We start from the raw sequence: 26,841 nt of genomic DNA on the forward strand, positions 1-26,841 counted from the left end.
AATGTTGCCTTCAGGCCCATATATACTGCAAGGACTGTTATTGAACATTCTAAGGTACGGTGGGGCTTCTTTATTGCCCAGGATACATTTTTTATTCCAAATTTGTTTACCATCACTAAAATTAAGGAATCATCATATTGAGTGTAAGCCTAGCAAAGGGTCATATCTGTAAGACCTGTGAAGCTGTACAATACAGATTACTATTGGGTATTCCTAATCAACCATCCATTTTTGGCAACTGCAATTTTTTTATTTTAACACACAACTCTTTATAGGTTCAAGAGTATGTTCCATTTCTGAAGCAATTTATAATCCAATTTACACGAAATGGATGTAAAAAAAAAATAGTGGAAGAATAGACGTTTGTATCAAAGCGATATTGCCAATCAAAGCTATTCTGCAAATCCGAGACAGAAGGAGAGGTTTCCAAATGGACAATCGTTTTTCAACTTTGTCTGTTAGAAGTCAATAACTTCGTGCAAATGGGTTGGCTAATTGATCTAATTATTAGACTCCCAGAAATGTTTTTGGTCCTGCTATAATTTGCTTTGAATTTTGGGGGTAGGCTATATGGGGAGCTATCAATTAACAGTGTTTGTCTTGGACTCATTTATTTTGCAACCCCCAAGAGCTGTGCATCTTTTTATGGCTTGTACAGTTTCCTCATTATTGCCCATCTATGGTGAAAGTGTAAAGATACATCATTGGCGTGCAGTTTAATTTTCGTCCCACCAACCGAGGAGGAAAAATCAATGGGGAAGTACGAATATATTGGGCTATGGGTTCTGCAAAAAGGGCAAAACTGATACAAAAAAGTGGGCAATCCTACGTTGTTTCTCTGCTTGGAAATACCATCCCTGCACTACTTTTATTAACAATCACTTGAGCCAAAGTACCCCAATATAACAAGGCGATTGGCCTCATTCGTTGGATAGAAAACCAAAATGTATTTAATATACTTGTCCTTAAAATGAGCACTCCTTGTGACATATATATTTATATACCATCGACAAAAGGCACAAATGTTAAGGAAAGGCCCCATCAATGTTTGCACAAGGTCTGTGCACACACTGCAGCATCAGTCTACGGAAGGAGTGCGTAGACATCCTTGCAGTTAAAGGGTCAATGGACACAGGTGGATTAAGAATATGGGGCAAAATTCCAATCCCTATGCAGGATCAGGCTGTGAGCCAAATATAAGACAAGAATTTGCAATGCAATAGGTCTTGCATTATTAAAGTTTGAGCTATTGGCATTGCTAATAATAATGCAACACCAATAGCTCAAACTTTAATAATGCGAAACCTATTGCATTGCAAATGCTTGTATTGTTTTGGGTTTTGGCCTCGATCTTACATGGGTTTTCTGACTCTGACCGACCGCCTTTCCTGTTATCGTCTGTGCTGTCTGGATTCTCTGTGTTACCTTTGCCTTTATTTGAGACTACTTGAAGAAACTCCCCACCTTCTTAATGACACTGATTTTCTGGTGATGAATAGTTAACTAATTGGCTGGTTGGCCGCCGGCTGGAGCCACTTCCTCAGCTGATTTTTTGGCAGGTTGTGCTGGAGCGACTGGAAGGTATCTGGTGAGTAAAGTGGAAGAAGAACACTTCCCTTGATGTTTCGGTGTCTAGCTGGCTCCCTGGTATCGTCTCAGGTCATGGTTAATCGCAGGTCGCTGTGCAAAAGTTCAGATATGGTTTAATAGTATGCCAGCTGTAGACTTGCTTGCTATGCTTGCTTGATTTAATCTTGTCCCAACTATGAGAGTATAATCGTGCGAGGTGGTGAAAGGGGTAAGGAGTCAAACGTTAAGTATAGTCCTAAGCTCAGGAAAACCAGAAACGGCCCGTGTTGAGAACGCCGTTACTGGCAGTTTCCGGTTGGTACAAGTGAGCACAATCAGGCTGTGAAAAATTAAGTGCTGCGAGGAGACGAGTGGGTGGTGGCTCTATGAGCGGGGCAATCAGACCTAGCCGGGGCGCCTCTGCGAATTCGCAGAGCACACACTTGGCAGCCTCCCTAATGGAGGGCTGCGCTCATACTTGCACACACTAACACGCTCACTGGCGTCTCGAGGCTGGTTAGGACTGGCTAGGGATGGCTTTCGGCTCTCAGCAAGAGTTCTGTCTTGCCTCGCAAGAGGTGGTCGTGCCGGAGACGGCCCGAGAAGGTGAGGCTAAAGGTGGTATCAACGCAGCGCTGAAAATATTCCCCCCTCTAGCAGGCGGGGGGCTGTTGAGAGAACCTCAAGGGTGCCGAGGGGGTTGGATGCTTGGTGCGGGACCCACTAGTGGCAATGTTTTTTTTACTGCCTCCTCGCCACAACTAACAACCGCTGCCGACTGCCACAAAGTGCATAGTTGCATGTTCTCTCCAGTCTCGTGAATTCTCGTCTAGCAACAGGGATTTCACTCTTTCACAATCACTGCAAACTAACGGGGGTGTAGCCCCAGTGCGGGTTTTTTCTTCCCCCTCTCTCCTCTGGGCGGTGTGTTGCTCTCTTCGGGAGCAACCGCTGGCCCCCAGCTGGGTCGTCCCCCCCCCCCTCCTCGCAGCTAATTAGCGTCACGGGTCAATTTGCGGGCTGATTGCTGGACGGCTGGGGTCCGGAAAGCTGGAAAAGCGCTGTAGACCTCGCCTATCCGATCTCAGTGTTATACTCCGCCCCTCATAGCGTGTGCTTGCCTCCGTAGTGTAATTTCTTCCACATATGGAGAAATCTGAGTAGCAAAGGAAACACTTGCACTCTGACAAGAAGAACAAGATGATTCTTGAAATCATGCACAAAGAAGCCAAAGACACGAAAACGGCTGATGATGTACCTTTGAAAATCCTTGCACATAACAACTTTGTGGGACAACAGATATCATTCAAGAGGCGGTCTGGCCGAGAGCGGGACGGAGGAGGGATGCAGGGGGTGAGAGCAGGATGGAGGAGGGCTGCGAAATGCGGGCAAAGGGAAAGGGGGGGGGGGCGAGCAGCTCCAGAAAGAGCTGAAGGCGAGAGACAGACGCAACGCCCACGGATCACATCAAGCCGGGGAAAAGAGTATGGGACCTCGGCAAGAGGGAGGGTGTGGGGGGCGGGACTTAAAAAAAGAGACAGAAACGCCCACGGATCGCATCTAGGCGGGGAAAATAGTAATTGACACACCTCTCTTCCAATGGCTAGCCTCCATTTATGAAGCTAGCCAATGGAAGAGAGAGGCGGAATAAAGCACACTGTTGAAGTCATTAAATCTCGGGCTCCGCCCACACTGCTTACGCAGCGTGCCGCTAGGCCCGAGACCTAAAAAACTGGTTTAATAAATCTGTCAAACAATGTATTACAGGGCTTCGCCTGAAGCCCAGTAAAGGTGGTGTGTTATATAAATTTGCGTCACTGTGCTTACGGTTGATGAAGAGACGGGTAGAAACCAACAGACTGCTGAGCACAGGACCAAACTATGATTTGTGGTGCAAAGATGCACGAGTGGTTGGCGGCTGAAGATGTATGCATAGGCAGGAATAAGAACAATGCAAAACTGAAAACTTGATAATTTAGGATGCATTCACTAGTGAGCGGAATGGGGCTGCCGTCGGGAGGGGGGGGGCACTCATCGTGAGGTGCTATACACCGATGGAGTAGCCCCAAATCCAAATTGACAGACATGGGGTGAGAACCGAAATGATGCGTGGAACCTCTACCAATAGTAGCTGCTTCATTAGTACTTTATAATTTGATGTGCAATATTTGCCTATCCTACTTCTTGTTTTCTTTTCTTCATTTCTTGTAACCTAATAAAACTGTTACAAAAAGAATCTCAGGGAAGAAGATAACATCAGAAGCATTCTGATTATCAACTTGGTATTTGCCCGAGATCTTACCTGCTTTATGCCACCTCACTCTTAGGCCACATTAGCACCCACGTCTTTTGAGTGTGTGCTGCAGTACTGTAGAAAAAGTGGAACCCTGAAATTCTTGCAGCGCTGGAGAGGACTTCTCCAAGGGCAAAGGTTAAACTATTCCAGTTGTCTCCAGGACCGATCCATGACCCCCAGAATTTTAAGCTCTCCAAACAAGATAATTGCCTATATAATTAACTTATATGGAATGGACTTACAAAGTTAATGATTAGCTAGAAAACCAGACATTTCTGCATTAATTGAAGCTGTGTATATAGGTGCAATTGAGTGGAGACTTATTGGCCAACACCACAGAGATCTTCCCCTTTCTTCTAGTCTGGAGGCTGCTAGCAGCAGTCTGAATGCATGCCACAGTACACCTGCATGGACTCACCAAGTTTTGACACAAGGCCACAATCAACACAACCATAAAATCCCACAAGGAGAACCAAACTCTTAACATGCGCTCCCCAACACAATCTGACCTCCCTGCTTCTGGTTTGTAAAGCTTCATGGCATGGTTCCTCAGCCTTTATAGTCCAATATCCATGGGACCATAACAGAAAGTGTTAAAGACCCGAGCCCTGCACTGCACGGATGAGTAGAACAGACGGCGTGGATTCAGGACACCAACGATTCTGGCGGCACATAATATGCGCATATTGACCACTTCCATTGATCCCTCACACGATGACCATGAAAATGGTCTTTCGGCTTTCCAGTTCATTCATAAAGGAGAAAACAAGTTGATTTTAAGAGGAAAAAAAATAACATTTTAGGGAAAGATTAAAAAAATCATCTAGGACTGTGGCCCTTAATGAGAGCCAGAGGGTCTTCCGTTCTGTAAAAACTCCATAGTGGAACTATTATCAAGTATGACCTAGTTTAGAAGGTGTGAAAAGTGTTGCCATTTTCTTCAAAAGAATCACTTCCTCTAAGGTTATAGCACACGACTCTTCCGCTTCTCCTCATGCATTACAAACACAGTTTTCTGCTCTGCCACTCTATCCTTTTCTCTCTGCACTGTGGAATGCTGCTTCAGGACTTGGCTCGTTCATTCACCTCCATCATTTCTCATGCATTTCATGGCCTACGTCTTCCACTGATGATCAAATTGATCTCAAGCCCGGATCTCCCCTTCTTCTAGCAACTATCTACGACCAGAGCCATCCAAACTTTTCAGCTAGCTCCCCGTACGTACTCGTTGCTCTCTCTCCAAACAGGAAAAAAATCTCGAAAATGAGTACAAATTTCAGAAGCGTTCTTTGCATACAACACACTATACATTTTCAATGCGCCCCAACCGCAGGTTTCTATAGGTAACTGCATCTCACCTTTCTTGCAATGAAAGTCCTGTGTCATCACCCAAATGCAAACCACGTCACAGAGGACGAGCCTACAAAATAAACAAAATGGTTTATTCAAACGTGAGTTCGTACGGATAAGAAAAGGACAATAAAATATTCAGATCAAAATCAAATTACAGTAACCTTGAAAACCCACTTATGCTACCTTTCTCAAATATAGGCTTATTCATGTCACTAGTATTAACCAACAGTGTCAATAGAGACCAAAAAGTGTAAGTGCTTAAATATTCCGCTTATGGATGCAACACCACCCAGTAGCCATCATACAGCTCCACGATACATGGGGTTTGTAGTAAAGTGCCCCATTTTGGTATGGTAACCCCTACTTTTTGCCTGGTATTCGATGCAATTTAGAACGGAAGGGCACTGGGTTCTGCTAACCAGGTCCCGAGATCTCAAAACTGCCCAATTGTTCCTCCAATTGGCAAGATCTTTAGCATCCCTGTACGTCCCTAGTAGATGGTACCCCGGGTACCTAGGGCATAGATACCAAAGTGAGTTCCTAAGAGCTGCAGCATGTATTATGCCACAAGGGACCCCACACCATACAAAAAGACTGGCACTAAAGCCTGTGTATCTTGGTGCAGATAAAGGTGAAAATGTGATGGCACAGAGCCCTGTGTACCATGCCTACAAACACCACATACTGTATATGTAAGTCACTCCTACAGCAGCCCTTCCAGTGCTAGGGCAGGGTGCACTACATTGCATGTGTAGACATATCCGCTTGCGCAGATATGTCCCTGTGCTGGCCAGTTCAATTCCTGCCAGTGACCAGGGAAGCCATTTAAAGTACATGTACTTAAAAGGGCACAGTTACATGATGGCTGCACTTAAACAAAAGAAGTTTGTTATCAAACATCTCGTATTAATAAACCCACACTGATTCCAGTAATTGATTTATTAATATATATATATTTTTTTTGGTTGAGTTTTATATAGCGCGAACTAGAACCGAACCGAATCAGTTATCAGAGCGCTTTACATTGCACAAGTTACGTTTTTACATGAGGACATATATGCACCCAGAGGGCACCTTGGAGGTGCTTCCTGAAAACCTACCATCTACTAGTGTGCTGACTGAATGGTCTTAGCCAGCCTGCTACCACAGATGTGTTTCTGACTCCCAGGGGCTAGGGCTTTGCTCTCATGCCATCAGGAACAAAGCCTTCTCGGGCGGAGGACGTTTACACCCCCTTCCACAAGATGACCTGCAAATTAGCATTCCAAGGCAGGGAGCTTCAAAGAGTCCACCGCCTTCGGTAAGCAAATCTAGCTTCCCTCACACGAGAGCATTCTGATCCTCCATGTCCAGGGCCGATTTGGCACCTGGACAGTGGGAAAAATAAGTAATCAAGATGCGTGTTCACCTTCAGGTTAGTTCCAGCCCTAAGAGGTGCTACTTGAAATTAATAAGAAAATCAGAAGCCTGCCATCTTTCTGCTGGCAAACTTAGGAACAACTCTGGGACAGGGTTATGCCCACTTCCCATAGAAAATGGTCAAATAAGAGTGCATAGTTACACCAGGAGTAAATAGCCCATTGGCTACTACCCTACACTCCCCTAAATCTAGTATTTAGGGGAGCCCCTGGCACCAGGAAAGCAGATCCTGCCGACTGAAAAGAAAAATAACTGAAGAGCTGCAAAAAAACAAGAACTGTGAAAGAAATAAGTGACTTGGTGCCACCTGTGCCAGCTTGTTCGCTGTTCCCACCAATTGCGCCAAAGTCGACTCACTCTGCAAGCTCCTGTGCCTTCAAAAGCCAGGGAGGACTGACAGCACTTCTGCCAAGGCTCAGGAACTCCAGTGGAGCAGTTTCCCTGCACCTTCCAGGTACCAAAGAAAGAAGTGTGAGGACTCAACTGCATAAACCCGACACCAGCCAACACCACTGCACCCGTCACTCCAAGCCCGAGTTGAAGTGGGTCAATGGTGCCACTGTAATCCACCAGCCCTTGTCTCATAAAAGTGACAGTCTCTTAAAATGCAGAGGAGGGCGCAGGAGTCAATACCTTGTCAACCTGGATCTATCAGAGACCTACCAACTAGAAGGTGCTACTTCAGTACTCGTGTAACGCAGCAGATGTATAAGAGAATGATTCACAGAAGGCTTACTTCACTTTGCTACAATATAGCTGAGAAGGTGGCAAAAGAAAGGCCCCACCTTTTGCTCAATAGCATAGCTCCTTTTGGGTACTAGACGGGTCACTTCTTTTGTTCATTACTGAATGTACATAAGAGTCACCTGGAATGGCCATCAGGAACTATATTTCGCCTACCTCTGATGGCGTCTGAACCAAGGTATCTTTCTGAGAGGTACTCAACAGGCTTTTAAGGCAGCCAAGTACTGCCATGTTATGATTACAGTATCCAAGTGCCACCAGAGGTTCGTCTGGCATGGCTCGAAATGGTTTCAAATTGTCTGTGTCAGAATATGGCAAGTAGCAGAATGAGCACATCATCATTTCTTTATATCTCATGAATAGTATACTCACATATTCTGTTCAGGATCTATAAATCAGTTGTTCAGTTATTTTTTTACAACAATTTAAACTACTTTACAAATAAATAAAATAAAATACATTTCGGCTAGAATATTTTATGTAGGGCTTCCATGTCAGTGGCCTTTGTTCTTCACATCTAAACTGATGACAGAACACCTTACGCTTCTACAAAAGGGTCAAGTCATTTTGAATATCAACTAACAGAAATGTAAAGCATCCACTTAAAAATGCAGAACTTTGACTTGAAATCAACTTTACACAGTAACATAGTGGGACAAGAGAAAACTATCCATACAGACCACACTGCAAAGAGCATATTCCACGAACCGAGCACAAAGCACTGAACTATTTACTCGACCACCAGAAAGCATTTCGAGGCCCTGTCTGTAGCAGAGCTTAGTTCATGGGTCATGATGTGCATCGCAAATAGTCCCGAGATGATGCCTTGTCCTGTGAATTTTTAACATTAGGCAGAAAGGTTTGCAATAGGCCCTCGGCTTAGCTTTCTGCCAACTTTTTTGTCTGTGAAGTAAGGTCATTGAGGGTATGGGAAGCAGAAACACTATTCTTACTCAAAACAATTTAATTTTTGAGGGGTGATAGAGTAAAAGTGGGACTTTCCAACAACAAAGAGATGGATTGGATGCTTGCATTAATCTCAGACACTGGCAATGGCTCTGGCTGTATTCCAATCCATCGTTTTTCACCCATCATGCTGCCTCAGTTTGAACCCAGCCACATGCAACATTGGAGGAAGCTCTGTTTTTGATGAGATGAAGGAGCAGAAGCCATCCTTTCTTTGCCTGATCACGGTAACATTTTTGTTAGAATATAAGCTGCCAAAGAAGATTTGTGTACGTGGCATAAACATGATATAATGTTCCTGAAACAGTTAGTGTGGAGAGAGAACAAAAGATTCTTGGAGTGAGCACCAACAACATGTAGGAAGGTGGTGGGGGAGCAATGAGCACCAAGAAACATTGACTGATATCTAAAAAGACACAGCACCGCCCAGGAAGTGAAAATTGCAAAAATGGTGTGGTGGTGGACTTTGTCAAATGCTGTGGAGAGGTCTCAAACAAGGGGGTAGTGGGAGTGAGAAAATGGTAAATATGTAGGAGAGTTGTCTCCATGTAGTGGAGATGAACAAAGCTGTGTTTACTGGGTTATGCAGCTGAAAGAAGGCTACATAAAAAAGTAAATCATGAGCATAAGCCAACCAGGCCATTTGTTAGCTCATCACAACAGTGAATTTCTCACTATACAATTTGTGTTGGGCTTCTTTTGATTCTTGTACATTAGATGTCTTCATACTGAGGGGCACGTCCCCCTGGGGGGACATGGATGTGTTATCGGGGGTGGGGGCACACATGGGTTAGCAATTACATGTAAATGAAAATAGCCTGGAAGCACGTTTCTAGGTTGCCTTCATCTACATGCAGCAGTTAAAGCCCATACGTGTGTAGACGGTACTACTGAGTGGCATGGGGCAAGGAGTGTGAAGTCTGGGCCAATAACATGGCTAAAACGAAGAAAATTCAGCATTTTATTTCACCTTTGGGTAACTGCATATAAAAACATGCACACACCTCAAAAGAAAAATAAATGCAAGTTAAACTAATCAAAGAGAAATATACTCTTTTGCCTTATGAAATCTCAGTTGGCTAATGTGATCACTACAGATGTCTTTGTGTGTGACCAGAGAGTGACATAATTAAATCCTGATTGGTGCAGTGAGGATAGTGACTTATTTATAGTGCTATGAGGTCCCAGTTTGTGACAGAAAGCACTGTGAATGTCATTATTTTAAAATTGTATTACACTGTATAAAAAACAGGCTGTTGCGAAAATACTGTTTAAGACAAAAAAAAGTTCCTTAAAAATATACATTTTAGTGCTAAGCATTCAGACTATAGTGTAAATATTTGTATGTGCCCAATAAATGGGTGCACTCATTTTAACGGTCACATATATTACCTCTAAAAAAGAAGAATAAATATTAGTCACCATGAAGCTGAGTGACTCAATTAAAAGCTACACTGGCTCCAAATCAGCCTTTATAGTTGGTGATTAACCATTGCACACATTTACATTTCTTTCAGGTAGCAGGCACCTTGGTGAAAAGGCATGTTTCTTCTTTAGTTCTCTACTATCTGTTTTTGTTTTAAAGCACAGGAGCACCGCTCAAACACCTTCTGTGAGTGGGCACTGAAGCCCAGTTATGACAGTCGTCCTATGAAAAGGAACATGGGTTGCATTTTCCTTGCTAGCATTAGGGCCAGGTCACCGTTGTTGAGCACGGAACAGGGCTAAAGAAACAGGAAGCTAAATGTGCTTTTTTGTTTTTTTACAGCAAAAACCTAAAAAAACTTAAGAGTTTATTTTTCTAATGCAAGTCTAACAAATTCTGTCCGAAGACAGAAATCATTTATAACTAACAAACAACTTTTACCACTGTATCGAAGATATCACCACTCTTCATACCAATCTCCCTACTACTTCCTGGTGCAGTCCTCTATTGTCTTCATTTATAACTTCCTTTTCTAAACAAGCTCGTTGCCACCCCTATCATATAAGACAAATACACGTTGCTGAATCTGTTCGGCATTGCAAGCTATTGGTCCAGTGGTGTAAAGAATTGGATTTTTTCCAATTAACTGTCTTTCAGCTCTCGAGTTCCTGGTTTAGATGAACTTGTGGCAGCCAGAACCCTTTAGGATATACACATAATACACATTAATTTCACTGAACACTTGAAACCACAAATCGATATTTCCTTCAGTACCTTTTTTCAATGAACCACTTCCCTACGGGTCGCACGAAATATTCATATACATTCACTTGTTTTATCTTCTTTGCTTACCGGAATTAGCAAAAAACGGAATGCACATAAAAAGTCATACTTCAAGAAAAAGCTCATCCTTTGAAAGCAAACAGTTAATCAGTGCTGAACCGTTCCTTCCAGTTAGTAGTGGGTTAACCAGATAGGAGGACGTGGGGATTACCACATGAAAATTCAAGAAATGCTGGTTTATAACACTCAAGCTCTTCTACTCAAGGGCTTAAGCTAGGAAACATCCTGTTCTCACACTCCACATTCAAGCAAAGAGATCATCACAATCCCCCAAAACACTCCCCAGGAGGACTGACACAAACGTGCACACAAGTTGCAGCTGTCATTTTTATAAGCACAGTGGTACTATTTAATTGTCATGGGCATTGCAAATTGTGTCCACTCAAGACTGCCAAGTTACTGGCAAAACAAGCATTTGCAATACAATAGGTCTCGCATTTAGGAGAGTTAGAACTATTGGTGTTGTAAATGACAATGTCTTTTTCCCATTTGTTTTGGTTTGGAGTGGATGTATGTGGTTTGGAGTGGAATTATGTGGTTTGAATTTGAACTGTTAACTTTGGAATTGTGTGGGATGGAATTGTGTGGTGCCTAGTTGAACTATGTGGCATGGTGAATAGATAGAGGCGAGAGCTGTACAGAATCGATAGAGAGGGATAGGTACTTTGTGCATGAAGTGGAGAATGAACTCCGTACAGAGGAGCCGAAAGAGTGTGTGAGAAAGAAATAAGAGGAGAGCAGGCCACAGATGCATAAATAAGGTGCACCTGGGAACGCAGAAGACACCCCAAAAAAGGAGGAGAGCATGGGTATGAGGGACGGAAATCTTGAAAAGGCACAGGAAAGAAACTGTGCTTGAAGATCTGAGGTGAACCAAGGTGAGAGGGAGGAAGAGTGCATGAGAAATGTGAGAGGTATAAGAGATTACGAGAGAAAGTCGGATGAGAGAGGATGCACACAACGGGAGAGGTGAGAGGTGGATCAGTGCACAGCATGAGGTGGGCATGTGTGTAAGTAAAACCCAGCCTCTCCGTGGGTGTATAGCACATTCATAAGTGCTGCTGAATCAGAGGGCTGTGGAATGTCTGCATTTTACAACCCCTTTAATCTCGGTGTAGGAGCGCTCATTTGACTGTTGGAAGCCAAAAACAAATAGACATGTACAGATGAACAATCCTATTATAACAACAAGCATTAGAAATGCAATAGGTCTCGCAATAGAAAAGTTTGCGTTTTTGGTGTTGAAAATGTTAGTTTATTTTTTGCTAAAATAGAAAAGTTTGAGCTTTTGGTGTGGAAAATGTAAATATTTTTTAATATTTGTTTATGTTTTTCAAAATCGCCACTTTCGTTAAACTCTGGATAAGCCCCTATATCTCTCGCCAGCTCGAATGCGCAAGCACATCGGCAGGCGAGACCTAACAATAATATTCTTTTAAAGTTCCTTAGTACTGAAGAGTAATATTGTTATACTTTAAGAGGGAGGAAATGTATGTGTATAGGAATAAAGGGGAACCCATTTCTCAAAAAACATTTGGAGGCGAAATTGCAAAGACACAGCATAGAGTATGGAATCACATATACATGAAATGGAAACAGAGATTTCTCCTGCTTGATTCAATGCAGGTTGTTGCCTGAAACGAGATCCTGAGTAAATGTAAATGAAAGGAGTAAGTAGATTCACCTGTGAAAAACAGATGGTGAAAATCCAAATACTGAAGGCTATGAAAAGTTGTTATTATTTGCCAACTGGTGAAATGACGTACAAAGCCAGGAACAGCGTAGGAGATTGCCTACACGAAAAAACCAAGCATTTACAATGCAACGGTTTCGCCTTTGGAAAAGTTAGAGCTATTGGCATTGTAAAGGACAACATTTTTATTTATGTTTTGGCTTTGAAAACATAAATAAATGGCATTGTCATTTACAAAGCCAATAGCCTAATCTCTTGCAAATGCGACACCTATTGCATTTGCACCCACACACACACAAAACCGGGTCACAAGCAGGCAACAGAGGCACACACAAAACCGGGTCACAAGCAGGCAACAGAGGCACACACAAAACCGGGTTGCAAGCAGGCAACAGAGGCACACACAAAACCGGGTCACAAGCAGGCAACAGAGGCACACACAAAAACAGTTCAAAGCAAATCAACAAATGCTTTTCCAACTGTCAAAATATACAAAAGTGTTAAACATTTCAGGCCCACGTGGCATCTTTTTCAAACCTTAATATCTCATTAACTACTGAACAGATTTATAACAAAACTAAAAAAAAAAAGCACACGTTGTGTGTAAAGATCTATATTCATGCGAACTTTGGCATGAAGGCATTCACTGGTTGTTGATATTGTTGTAAACAAAATGTCCTATGGGAGTTAAAATAGGAAGTCACGGGTATGCCCAGTCCCTCGGCTCTTAACTTTGAACCCCTGCGGGAATTCATAGAAATGTGCTCATTAGTTAAAGTAACAATAAATGGCATACTACACTAGTGTTATTCTGTGTCTGCATCCACACTGTTTTATGCCAAGCAAGATGAAATAAATGTGGCCCGATAACACGATATTTAATCCACATTTACTAAATAGAACTGCATCGACATATTACTACAGTGAAGATGTCAAATCATAACACAGAACAGCACAACCGCATGAGACAACACTTCATACCGTGTCACATAATATGCGATGTATTACTATTGTTGACGAGTGGGATGCAATGTCAGCCGCTCCAGGCTTTCGCACTCCCACACAACAAAGTTAATTAATGTGAATACACATTATTTTACACTCCGTGCATCTATATATATTCCACAAATGCATACATCTAGACACACAAAACAGACAAAAGTCTAACATGCAGCACCCGTGATATTTGCTCCAGACCCTGTGATAGCTGGGGGTGCACAGAACTCACCAGCTCTTGCCGGAGCCACTCCAGCGCCTGGCCCAGGGTGGCGAAGCCCCGGGTGTTCGTCAGTGGCACGTCCTCCGCCTGTGTGGGGGCTCGGCGGGGGCGCGGTGGGGTCGAGCGAGCATGGAGGAGGTTGTTTACTAATGCGAGCTAGACCAGCCTCCGCTGAGTGCGCAGGAAGGTCACCGGAACGAGCCAGCATGTGCAAGGGACAGTGCGTCGGTATGAATGGGCAGTGAATGTTTTACTGAAGCGTGCATGGCATAAACAGAGGTTCTACACATGGGAAGAAGCAAGAAAATGTAAACGAGGTTGCATGCAATAAAACGTGTGCACTGCAAGTATGCGGGGACGGTGAAAAAAACAAGCATTACGGGCAGAGCTCACTCTCCTGCGGGATACAGAGCAGGGGCTGAAATCACTGCTGTTTGCTGTTATACATTTTTTAAGAGCAGTATTAAGATCAAGAAACTCGAGACATGATTAATGGATATATGGACTTTTGCGATTTTGCACAAATTATACATTGTTTTCAATGAATGTATTACTGTTTTTATCTTTGTATCTTTTATGGCTGTGATTACTGCCGAATAAAGAGAATTATTATTATTAGGGGCAGTCATTCCAAAGTTTAGCTGCGCAGTAGTCAAAATATTCCTACAGCACAGAAGTGGGAGTTGCTGTGAAGGATGACAAGAGAAGTGTCTTCCTGAGAGGAAGTTTTTAATATTTGTTTATGAGCAAGACCCATACCCAATGTACATTTATCAACTAGGGTAATAGTTTAAAAATGGCCACATTCTAAGATTAAATAAAATGGGGATCGAAAAATTCAAGAAAATCTCTTAGTAACAAAATGTCTGCAACAAATCTTTGGCACTGATTCTCACTTTTCTGCATATTTGACATTAACTTCCATCTAGTCGTCTGTCAGTGAAAGTTGCATCTCCACAACTTGGAAAATCAGTTCTGAATCACCATCCAGGAAATGGATTATGCAGCAGTCAAACACTGAAGTATATTTTTGAGTGATTTTTCTACCATCATTTCAAAGCGATTATGCCTGTATGCACCGTCGCATAATTAATATGTCATTTGGGTAAAATTCCTATCCTGGGAGCATAGGAACAATACAAACCAAAAGAAAAGAGTAGCTGTTGTTCACATAAAGTGTGATTTCATGTTTTTTTCAGGTGAATCACAACAATGGATGGTAGAAGCATTTGTGCTGAAAATAGCACATACTGCTAGACCACCATCTTGCATAGTAATGCCTACTTTTGCGTGATTTTTGGGGGGGTCTTTGGCATAATATCTGCAAAGGAAGTTACACAAATGTCAGGTAGACCTAAATTGCCCATCTCAATGTGGTGGCGTGCATAGTTGTTGAATGAAATACACAAGAATGCAGCAGCCATTTCTTGTCCCTCCACATCCTGCCCATGGTATTGTGGACCCGAGTAGAATCATTGTTTCCTTTTTAGGAGGAATTTAAAAACCTTCCTATCTCCACACTGATTATCTTAAGCTTCTTCGCTCCCAAGTAGCCCACCGGTGTTCTTACACTGATGGCATCGAAAGAGCGCCCTGCTGTAGCCAGTGGGCCGTCCAGAGGGGTTTTCAGAATCCTGTCATGTGCAGCCAGTGTAAAACCTTCAGAAAAGAGAGACAAGATGAAAAGTAGCTTCTGAACTTGACCAAAGTTCCGGGGGAAGTCGATGCACCTCTCCACACCCGGGCGGTTAGAAAAGTGTCGACTCACAGAGGCACAGGAGTGTAAACTAACTCTGCCCTATTTCAGAGGTGGGAGTCACCCCACAGAACGGGGCCTAGGTATGTGACCTTCTAGGTGCCACCGTTTAGAAGTCCCTTGTTCCAGCGACAACTCCAGACAACGCGAAGGCAGCAGCGTCTGCATCTGGGGCCTTCTGGTTCACCACGCTCAAGGCACACCACCTACCCCAGAAAAGATATGTCAGCCAGCACCGTTTGACATTAGTGCAGCAAGCACTTCGTACGCGGACGATCGTCTATAAAACTGAATGATGCCAAATATGTATTTGCTGGAGTGTTTTACTGCATAAATCATTCCTTTGAAACTGAGACAAGGGTAGACTCTACATTAAGTTTTTTCATTAATTTAAAAAAGTGACCGAACAACAAATATTGGGTCATGGTGCATACAGACAGAGGTGATAATCTTTTAAACAGGACACACAATGTCGTATTTACAATCAGGCTGCATAACGGAGCCCTGTATTCTTCCGTAATAAGAAGGGTTTACGTTCTTCCTTGAAGTAATCAATAGGATAAAATATGCTCAAATTGAACGTAAACTATGTTTCTGAAGCATCCTTGTTTGCCAGGATTTACAGTCAACGAGTGTCTCGCTCGGCCTCCATCACTCGAGGGGTTATAGCTTCATTTAGGAAGGTTCAGCTTTGGGCCTGCCTGGTACCAAGGGGAGGTTGGTGTCTTTCTGTTGAATTGCCACGGTCGGTTACGGTCACGGCCACTGGCGTTTGCAGCAGGTGTTGCATAAATACCAAAATAATACTTGCACAAAAAATGCCGCCTATACCACATTGTTTGCGGTTTCTTACTACATAATTCAGCCAATCCTGCCCCATAATGTGGTATTCCAGCGCGGCATACTTTCAGTTTGGGTGCGTGGGTGTGTGGTGTGGAAAGGAGCTTTCGCTCCATGGGGCACTGTGCGATAGTGATAAGATTTGATTCCAAGCACCGGTTCGCCTTACGAGTGTAAGTTTATATTAAGGCACACAACACCCCTCGATTCTGTGTCCAAATTACAAAAAGATGATTCACTCTGGTGGCACACATTCTTGGCTGTGAGTACTACAGGAGTAAGTCCCACCTGCTCCTAGCAAACTCTTTGCGAAGTGGGCGACGTTTAGACTGGAGATCTGTGATGAAAGGTGTGTTTCAACCTCATAGCAGAGCAGTGGCCACCTCTCATCCACCCGGGGAGGGCTGCAGAAATATAGGACCTGGTTCACAAGGGGCCTCGCACTTGTGGGGGAGGCCCCGCAAAGGGGGGGGGGTCTCCGTAGTAAGAGTTCTCATTGCAGAGATTCGCCCCGAGTGCGAGCCCCTGTGTAATCAGCCTCATACATTTAAAATGTTGAAAAGCCTTTAAAAAACGTATCAATTTTGCAATTTTATAAACAACACAGATTTGTCAGCAATCAAAAATGAATCCATAAAACATTTCGGTGTAAAAAATGACTAGACGTTTTTCCTGCTACAAGTACGTTTTGGTTGAGATTTTTTTTTCTTCAATACAAAAAAACATTTCTAGACGTTTTTCTCACAGAGCATGCAAACTTACGTTTTAGAAAAAAAAGTAATAAAAAATGCAGCATTGCACAGGCCACCTGCGAATTCTAAAGATTGGATTTCACTATCGAATTAATGACCAAGCAGAAGTTGAATTTATAGAAATTCTCACATAAGAAATGTGGCTGTTTCGCTAGCGTGTGTTGAGTAGTTTGGTGCTGTTTATAAACACTCGCAGCCTATTTTCTGGTGCGTTCTAAAGGCCTTTGCATACTTTGGTGAAACTCTTAGTGCTCGATCAGGTGAGCGGCCTCAGATTCATCAGCTAATTCAACAGGTACCCGAGAGAGAAACGGTTTCGCTCAGGGTCAATAGTGCGGTCCAGTGCAGAAGCCGGGAATACTACTCCAGTCTCCTGGGTCCACGGTCGGCACTTTAGCCAGAAGACGACACTATTCGGTGTGTTAAAACAGTTTCTTGGATTGGGGAAAACTGTTGCAATTCTTTACAAAGTGCCAGTAGCAAAATTAAATCCAAAACATTTTGTAAAACTTTAAGAATTGTAGGGCTGATTTACAAGGCCCTTGCTCCACTTTTGCGTCGTTTTTTAACATGTTAAACATGACGCAAAAGTGGCGCACAGGCTTGTAAATCTGCCCCTGTGTATTTTGTTATCACTTAAAACAATCACAAAATCCTATACGGTCAACAAGAGCACTCTACGGTCGGAAATGCGCCGTGAAACTGAGTGGATGCACTTTAAGGCAGTTCATAGTGTATTTGATCAGGATAAATTGTCAAACGGATAAACAGATATTCGAATAATGCCGACAGTGTATGAACTAGGCCCAACAACCGAGCGAGACCGTCCGGGTACTTCTAGGAAACTCGGTTTGATCGCCGCTGTTCTCGGCAGATCCTACAGAAGACTTGGGACGCGAGAGGAGCGCCCTCTGCCGGCACGTCACCAGTCTCGTCTCGTCTTTGTGACATTGGTGTTGGAAGTTTCCGTCTGACGAGTGTCGCTCGGTCTTTCATCCGTGCGCCTAGGGGAACATTAGGGGCTAATCGAGGTAAAGCTACAGGGGCGCAAACAAACAACAGGGGAAATGCATGCTGTCCAATGTATGCTGCTTCTTATTTGAAAACGGAAATAGCACTGTTAGCCCCGTCCACATAGCATAAGAGTTTGGCAACACGGAAAATTAAAGAAAGTTTGAAACTGTTATAAAGAAATTGTAACTGAAAAATGACCTTTGCACGGGTAATTACAGGAGGCTCAGAGGACAAAGACAGCGGGCCTGTGGATGCCACAGCAGGGCTGGCTAAGAATGAAAAAAAAAAGAAGTCAGGTTCCGGGCCGGCCGGCCAGCCAATCACAGCGCGGCCCGGGGAATGACGTCACGGGGGTGTCCCGGGCCGGCAGCCAATGACAGCGCGGCCCAGGACAAAGGGGCGGGGCTTAAAAAAAGACAGAGAAATGCCCCCGAATCGCGTTTTCACGAGAAAGCGTGATTGACAGCCCCTGTCTCCCGATGGCTAGCCTCCATTTATGGAGCTAGCCAATGGAAGACAGAGGCGGAACCAAAGCCCATATGTAGGATCATCAGATTTCACCATGGGCGGAGCAACTGCTTCGCAGTTGCAACGCCCAGGGCGAAACCTAATAACGTTGAAAGTGCCTGCTGCTGTTTATTGAATGCTTTGAACACGAAAACGGAGCATGTGGATTGCTAAACAAACGTGCAGGTGAAGTCCCCGTTAAAGCTCAGCTGCTCAGGCCGCTGCATGTTATTGTAAAAACACAGGACTCCGTCTGCCCATGCAGCCCCCGCCCCTCTGGGTGGTATGGACATTCAGCTGATTATCTGCTGGTTGAGGTCAGTGGCCGTCTTCAGGTACAAGAGTAGGAAGGCAGCCTGCCACCCGCAGGCGGTCAGATGCGCGTGGGGACTGCCCAAGCAGTCCCCAGCAGAGTTCCTAGCGCTGCCCTGCCCTGATCCCGGGCGCACTGCTCACCGGCACGGAGCACTTTATTCATCCCAGTTATTTAATGTGCCAGCTTACAGTGACGCCACGGATTACATTTTCATAGTTATTAATAAAAATAGAGGTGCGCGAGGTATGCCATGTTGAACAAAGGAAAGGCGTGACTCCATAATTAAAGACAAAGTGTTCGTGCCCCTCTGCACCAATTACAAAAATATTTGCAACATAGGTTTCGCATTTGAATGCACGACCTAGGGGATTGCAAACAAGTGGCCGCGCTGAATGTAAGCAAAGGTATGCAAGCAAAGCACGTCGTTGTGCCTGAAGTAGGAGAAATACAATAAAGAAAATAGTGCTTACAAGACATACTGTGTAACAACCGAAGTAAAGGGGCAAATGAAGATAAGGCAGTACTAAGGAGGGACTAACAAGCCTGTTAACGAATCAAAAGCCAGCATTTACGAAGGGCAATGACACAAGCCAATGACAAATATGGGCGGGGGATGGGCAGGGCTTCTATTCCTTACTCAACTACAACAAGTCTCGCAGAGCAGCGCATGCACGCTGACTCTAGGTTCGACCTAAAAAACCTACCTCTACAAGCATAACACTTAAGAGTTCTACGGTACAGTTTAGCACATGAAAAGCACAATAAGCTCAGAACATGGTCACACGCCAGCAAGTAGAATTTTCAACCCGATACTACCATCAAAAGATAATTGATCGATTTCCCCTGGAGTCTTCTCTTTGCAATAGTTTCCAAGTAGCCAAAAACTCCTTCAATTCATTAATAATTGGAATAAATATCAGATGCCCCGTGGAATATCTACACTAACTATAAATCGAGTGGAATGACTAGATTAGCACTTCAACTTGTGCACTGATTTGACAGGTGTATGCAAAATTATTACACACAAGCAGTGTGTATAGTGTTTTACCAAGTTTGCTGCTTTCTTGCAAATCATTGCGGATCACATTTAACAAAACAGCAACACTTTTACCACGTCATCAACACACCTCTTTACAGTTCGCAAACTACTGCTCTTGGCAATTGAATTATCCTTGTTCGTATCGCCATAGCGGGGTTGGTGACTACATAGAACAAGTTTTGGAAAAGCCAATAGGTCTCACTTTTAGGACCTATTGACTTTGCCAATGGTTTTTAGCAATGATGTGCAGCATGGCTGGAGGAGGGGGGGGGAGGGGGGTGTATGATAGGTCTGCTGCAGTGGAGTGATTTTGTAGGCGTGTCAACCGCACTTGCACTTGCCTACAAAATGCACGACTGCCTGGTTTTCTTTTTAGTTACTTATCCAAGTTGGGCTGATACATTTTTTTAAAAGTAGTAGAAAAGTGTTATTTTTTAAGTGGGTGGGGGAAGCAACACATAGGGCAAGGATTGGGGGGGGCAAGGGGGGAGAAGCAGCACAGAGGGCTGGGTCAGAAGACACTTGGAAGGAAGCTTGAGAAGTACATAACACAATTATACATCTAACAAGGAGCTAGGGGGAACGGAATCAAATGGTATGAGAGAGCACAATGTGGAATGGAGGAGGCACACAAGCGAGAAAGTACTGCAGGGGAGAGAAGCACACATGGGAAAGCACAAGACTGGGTGGAGGGGAGAAGCACGTGGGAGAAAGCACCATGGAGTGCAGCAGATGGGCAATGTAAAGGCCACGAGAGAGACAGTTGCAAAAGACATGCACTCGGACACAGTGTTTAACCAAAATGAAAGAGAGTCACTGAAAAGTAAGCAGTGGAAGGAGAAAATGTTCACACAACCAGTTTTTAAAGCAGGATTGACTGCATTCGTAGGTTGCTTTATGAAAATCATGCCATGTAATGCGATGTGATTAACACTTCATGTTCTTATTCTCACTGCACAGCAATTAAATAAATAAGGCAATCAAATATGAAGTTTATGCAAATGTGAATCTGCCTACCGAGCATTTGCACTAGAGTTCACTGTAACATCCTAATATAGACTTCTTTAACAACCTAAGCATACTGATCTCCATAGAATAGGCTGACTGATCAATAGATAGCTATAGATGACGTGTGAGTATTTCTCAATCTTTAATATGTCTTAGCTTCACCATATACCAGATTCATAGTTTCAGGTGAATACAAGTCATTTGAGAGTAAACAAATGCAAATTAAGGCCAGAACTTTCTATGAAAACAAGAGCTTCTACAGCAATTGAGAGCCATGTTGAGTAAAGTGGTGGTGGGTGGGGTAGGGTAGGGGGTGAGGATGGTTGTGATGACTGTGGTGTTGAGGGTGGAGGTGAGCAGAGTGGTGTTTGTTTAAGGCGGAGGTGGTTACGTGGTGATGGTTAAGATGATGGTAGGGTAGTGTTGGTAATGGTAGGGTGGTTGCTGTGGGCTGATTAGTGTGGTGGGAGGATGGGTAGGGTGATGGTGAGGAAGGTGGTGGTGGAGGTAAGGGTGATGATAGTATGGTGGTGGGTAGGTTGGTGGTGGTTATAATGTTGGTGGTTAGGGCGATGGTAGGGGTAGGTTGGTGGTGGTGTGGTAATGTTTAGGGTGGTGCAGATAGGATAGTGTGGTGGTGATAGGTCGGTGGTGTAGGTGGGTGGTAGGTGTAGGTAGCATTTGCGTTTGGTGTGCCTGAGTGGATGTGTTTGAGAGCGTTTGTTTAGAAGTTTAGGATCCCTTATAGAATGGCAGCAATATTTTTCCAAAAGCCTACATGAAATACTATTTTAAGTAGACACATGGAAATATTAACATAGACAGGTAGCTGCCTGGGTGAACTTTATTGTAGCCATCGACTCTAAATAGAAGCTAGTTATCTTTAAGTTGGAGCCCACATTTTTCAAACATTACTTATTTGATCATCTCAGAAGCTACTGAAAAATATCAGATTTTCACATAGGGCTAAGCTTTTCATGTTTTAAGAATTTTTGTTTCTCCTATTGTTCCATCACTCTGAAATGACCGAGGTGACGTGTAGCACTTTACAAAACTCTGAAAATATAAAAATAACAGAACTATCCAGTTCTGCTGCCAATGCATGGTGTCTTCTAGCCATAAATAAAAGTATTCCATTTACCCATGGAACTGTGCTCTCAATTATCAAGCAATCGCCTTAAGAAGAAGCATGCCAATGCTGAAAGGATGGCGACACTGCTTTATTGAGGAATCAGTAGCACTACCAGAAGAGCATCCATCTGCACTAAAACACACCTTCTCTTCAAGCTCAAACATTCATATACACAATGATCACAAATTATTACATGTATTATCCAGTCGACTTGCAGCAGGCCACAACCACATTTTCGTTTCTACTGCTCGACAAAGTCACACTGGAAAAATCCGTCTCAAGCTGATTGTTTCACATATATTGCAAAGATTCGAGGGGCTCTTAACCCTACAAACTTCATACGAAAAAGGTACGTAAAAATGTTCTAGAATCTAGATCACAGAAAAATAACCGGGAATACGATATCTTTTCTGGCTTGAAATCTTGTTCCTTTACTTACTCTGGTCTCTGCTGGCTTTTGTCACCACGGCACAGATTTCCATCAAGACAAGGCAGGTGGGTGACTTGGTTAAGCTGGTAGAGGCCTCGTGTTACCTCCACCAACTCTCAGGGCAGTGTAACTGCATTTGCCTGCGGCATATGCCATTATCTGAGCCTTAAATGGCAGTGAATATGTCACTAGTGAGTATTTAGTGAGCAAGATCACTTTCTACTATTCTGCTGGTTTTGCTGCAATTTCAGACACATGCTACAGTGCAGTGGTAGACCTGCTGGAGTTCCACTCTGCCAGACCTGGGAGTGGAGAGCTGAATGGAGTTCACTGTGCCGCTCAGTCTCCCCTCTGTGACTATGTGGAATGTTTCATGTGGTAGGAATTTGGTAGTCCAGAGAGGATTGGCTTCTCTGAAGCTGCTGGCATATCCGGACAGTTCTACCCGACAGTGAGCTCAACTCTTATCATTATTGAAATTTAGAAGGATTTCCACTCTAGACTATAACAAGACAGCCATCTTGGAGTGGTTGAAGTATTTTCAGTCCAGCTGAAGGCGGCAGTCTACGCATCCTGGAACTCTGGATTTTTAAACTCTGGTAAGAGGTGATTAGTCAAACAAATTTGAAGTGTAACATATATCTGTCCTAAACTGCAGTAATAGAAAGACGAGGTCATCTATAATGCATTGCTTAATCACTGCTGAATTCTTCAGCAATATTACAATGACCACTATGTCCCATCTTCATTGATAACTTGACAATCACACCAATGGAACAAACAAAGGGCAAGAGAGGCTAGAGTTTAATAATTACAGTGAGGCATTTGAGCAGTGACCATTCTACCTGACAAGATGCATTTGAGCATTACTTAACGGAGGAAGATGACTGTCTGGTGGGAAAGCAATCTATACTTTAGAACATTAATTATGATACAGACCATTACTTTGGATTGCAATGTGCCTCACATGTCTTGCAACGAACACAAAATGGCAACTGACTGTAAACCTACGCCACAATTAAATCAAATGAACACCACAGAAAAAAAGACTTATCCCAAGGTACAAGTTGAAACAAAAAGATATGGCTGACACCAGGTGGCCTTCAAATCAAGTCATGAAAAAAGCTGATTGATTCTGGAAAGGAGCAAATGGATAAGGAAGAAGAAAGATACCCTGGAACCGTTTTCCCCATCCTAAGGTACAACCTTGAGATAATAAGGGACAGTACCACTGACAAGAGTACATTGGTTCTGCTAATAAGAATATGGCTACGTGGATTGATGTATAAGACTAATCTCAACACAACACCCTCAGGGGAACTGGTGTCAACAGATACAAATATGAGTTTCTGAAGACACACGTAAAGACTCCAAGGACATTGTCAACACTGGGCCCTTCATACACCTTACTAAAGACCTATGCCTAGCTCGTCTCCCACATTGTGACCAATATGAACACTCACATACCAAGCCCCGCGGAAACAGCAACTCTAAAAACCTACTCTGAGACCAGTCTGTGATGGACACCATGGTTTCTACATCCTGGAGTCCTGAATATTCTGCAATCCCAGTGCAATGGCCGATTGTGTAACAAGATTCTCAGCCCAGCTCGCCACAAAATGCTGGGCTCAATTTTTTGCTACACAAGTGGTGCCGCAACTTGAAAAAGTTATAATGCGTCCCTTGAGGAGGGAGCGTTACCTCCTACCACCAGAGAGCACTAGTGATGTCCCTGTTGACCTCGTATAGACCACTATCGATCCTGGATACAGAAAACTAAATTCTCCTTAAAATTCTGGCCCGCCGATTGCTCCCACTCCACCCACGAATGATAGACACAGATCAAAGTGGCTTCATGCCTCGCCGTAACACCTCTTTGAATAGACGGCGTCTGTTTGGGATAATGGATGCACCCCGTAATAATCACCCATATACCACATGCCTCTCTTTAGATATCCGGCAGACCTTTGACACTTTGGGCTAGGATTATATGCTTGCGGCCGTGGCGCATTATGGTATACCCCCGGCATAGCTTAAATGGGTAAAATTACTATATTCCTTACCCAGAGCAAGAGCCGAAGCTGGCAGCATTTTTCTAAATCCGATATTCAGCGGTACCCGACAGAGCTGTCCCTTGTCCCTGCTAATTTTTGTGTTGGCGGTGGAGCCACTTGCACAACACATCCACCACATAATGGTTCATGATGGGATCCCATTGGGTCGAGTTGTGCATTCCATGTCCCTAAAGGCTGATGATAAGCTCCTGGATCTCAGAGATTACTGGGTGAGTAAAGTGGAACTGGCCAAATTGTTTTTTCAGTTTGGTCAACTGTGAGGGCTGCAAATTAATGCCACTAAGTCCTGTTGGATACTCCTTCTTTAATACTTAACAGCGCACACTTTCCAATTTGGTGAGTTACAACTCAAAATGGAGCCTAACATCTTCCGTTACTTAGGGATTCAGATATACTGGGGAAACACGAGATCTACTAGAAGATAACCTTGTAAATGCGATTAATTCACTGAGGTCTCAGGTAACCTTCTGGGTCATGTTACCTATATCGATTGCAGGCACGCTGGCATTAGCAAAAATTGTGATGTTACTACGTTTACTGTATCATTTCGTGAATCTCCCAATGGTAGTCTCGGCCTGGGTATTAAACTTGTGAACACCATGATAATTAACCTCATGTGGGGGAAAGCGAGTCAGAGTTAGCCTGTCTAAATTGAAGCTGCTGGCATCCAATGTATAAATGGGGGCTCCAGATTTTAAAACCTATTGCATAGCTCTGCTGCTGCAATGGTAATCATACTGGCTGGCAGGACATACATTGTTTGAAATAGGATACACAACCACAAACCTACAGCAGAGAAGGTTACATAGACTGCGATGTCCCGAGTCCTCAACATTACATGAGGGTTCACTCTTGCAACACATAGCCCTGACCTATTGGAAAATGTCACTAAAATATTCCAACACTCAGGCGCCGTACACCCTAAACATTCCACTCTGACCTGCCTACCACCACAGGAACATTAACTGTCCGCAGAATAGTTTCCTGGGACCAGGCCGGGATGATTTCAGTTGGTTCGCTGATTGCGGATGTCATTCTTATGCCCCATGCAGGCTTTTTACAAACTCATGGATTTCCTGACTCATTGTTCTTGACCCACGCTAGCATTCTCCGCTGTGTACGCAAACATTGAGTGGCGGAAAATACAGAACCCATTACTTATGAATTACTCCAGGCATTGCAAACATTGGGGCATGGGAGCCACTTAATAATACGTTGGCTCTACCGGGGTCGGAGGGAGCACCATATCATATGGATCACACCCCTGAAAGTCAAATGGGAAACTGATCTGTCTAGGGAACTAGTGACATCCCTGCTATCTACTTTATTTCCAGTTTCTAAGCACGTCCGAGAATTGGACGAATATGGCTCCCTCACATAATGTGACATGCTTCATCATTTGCCACCTCGTCCCACCCTGGTAAGGTGGCACTACCAAGGTGGGCTCAACCTCAGGCTGGGGCGGACCTGAGGGAGTTCTTAGATATTTCTCATCTTTTCTGGATAATGCTATGATCCGGTTTGGTGGTTAAAAGAATCCTTAGGATAAACCACAAAGGCGTCCTTTATTCAGGCGGTATCCTAGGTTTATTAAAATATTACCAACGGGTAAATACAGGAGGCATATATTGATGTAAGGACCTATATGCAAGCCTAATGGTCTAAGGCATTCATCAGGGCTGTGTCTATGTGTCACTTCACTGCAAAAAGTCGCTGCAGAGTACCCATAGACATGGTACGTACACAGTGGGCTCTCTACCTTGACGAAAGTGTGATAACAGGAGAGACCCACACTGAACAGACCATGCAGCAATTATATCAGTACAACTAGGTTATTTCTACCTAAAGATTTCATTTGAGAGGTAAGTCCTCTCAGTCTATTTCATCTATGGGTAATCTGCACTAACTTTTTGCAGTGTAGGGGGACAGACACAGCCCCGATGATTGCCTTAGAAAATAAGGCTAACAAAAGGCAGAAACATGATGCCAAGAATATTTATCTCCAGCCTTAAAAAAAACACCAGCAGGGAGAATGTCAGAGGAGATGAAAAGGCTGTCTGAATTTCATTAAAACATTTTTTTTTTTTGAGTGAACACTTAAAATCTTGGGAGGCTATTCCCAGTTCTAAATGAAATCAACATCGATCTGGGAGACTATCCTTTGGCTAAACTTAATTGTGATAAGAAGAGACGTGAAAAATCTTCCAAAAACTAAACTAAAATCTACAGAACTAGGTTCAAGAATCTGCTGGAAAAAGATGTAGAAACAAGTCATTGAAATCATCACAATGAATGACAATACTCAAGGACCCCAGATCTTCCTGGGCGACTTCAATCGACACTGGAATGACCTCAACAACCACTCAGTGAATAACCTAAAATCTTTTCTATTTAACCATGAGTTAGCCCAAATTTGAGACAGGCCAACACATAACAAGGGGGAG

General features: G+C 43.6%; 1 protein-coding gene across 1 annotated transcript in view; it reads right to left on the reverse strand.

Moving 5' to 3' along the window:
- RNF2 (ring finger protein 2) overlaps positions 1-26,841 on the reverse strand; it is a 147,123-nt gene that overhangs the window by 96,634 nt on the left and 23,648 nt on the right. Inside the window, exon 2 of the mRNA XM_078641427.1 lies at positions 5,224-5,285. Coding sequence (XP_078497553.1) covers positions 5,224-5,251 — 28 coding nt within the window. The 5' untranslated portion in view covers positions 5,252-5,285. The remainder of the gene's footprint in view (positions 1-5,223; positions 5,286-26,841) is intronic.

The sequence above is a fragment of the Lissotriton helveticus genome, chromosome 1_1 (assembly GCF_964261635.1).
Source record: "Lissotriton helveticus chromosome 1_1, aLisHel1.1, whole genome shotgun sequence".
NCBI classification, from domain to species: domain Eukaryota; kingdom Metazoa; phylum Chordata; class Amphibia; order Caudata; family Salamandridae; genus Lissotriton; species Lissotriton helveticus.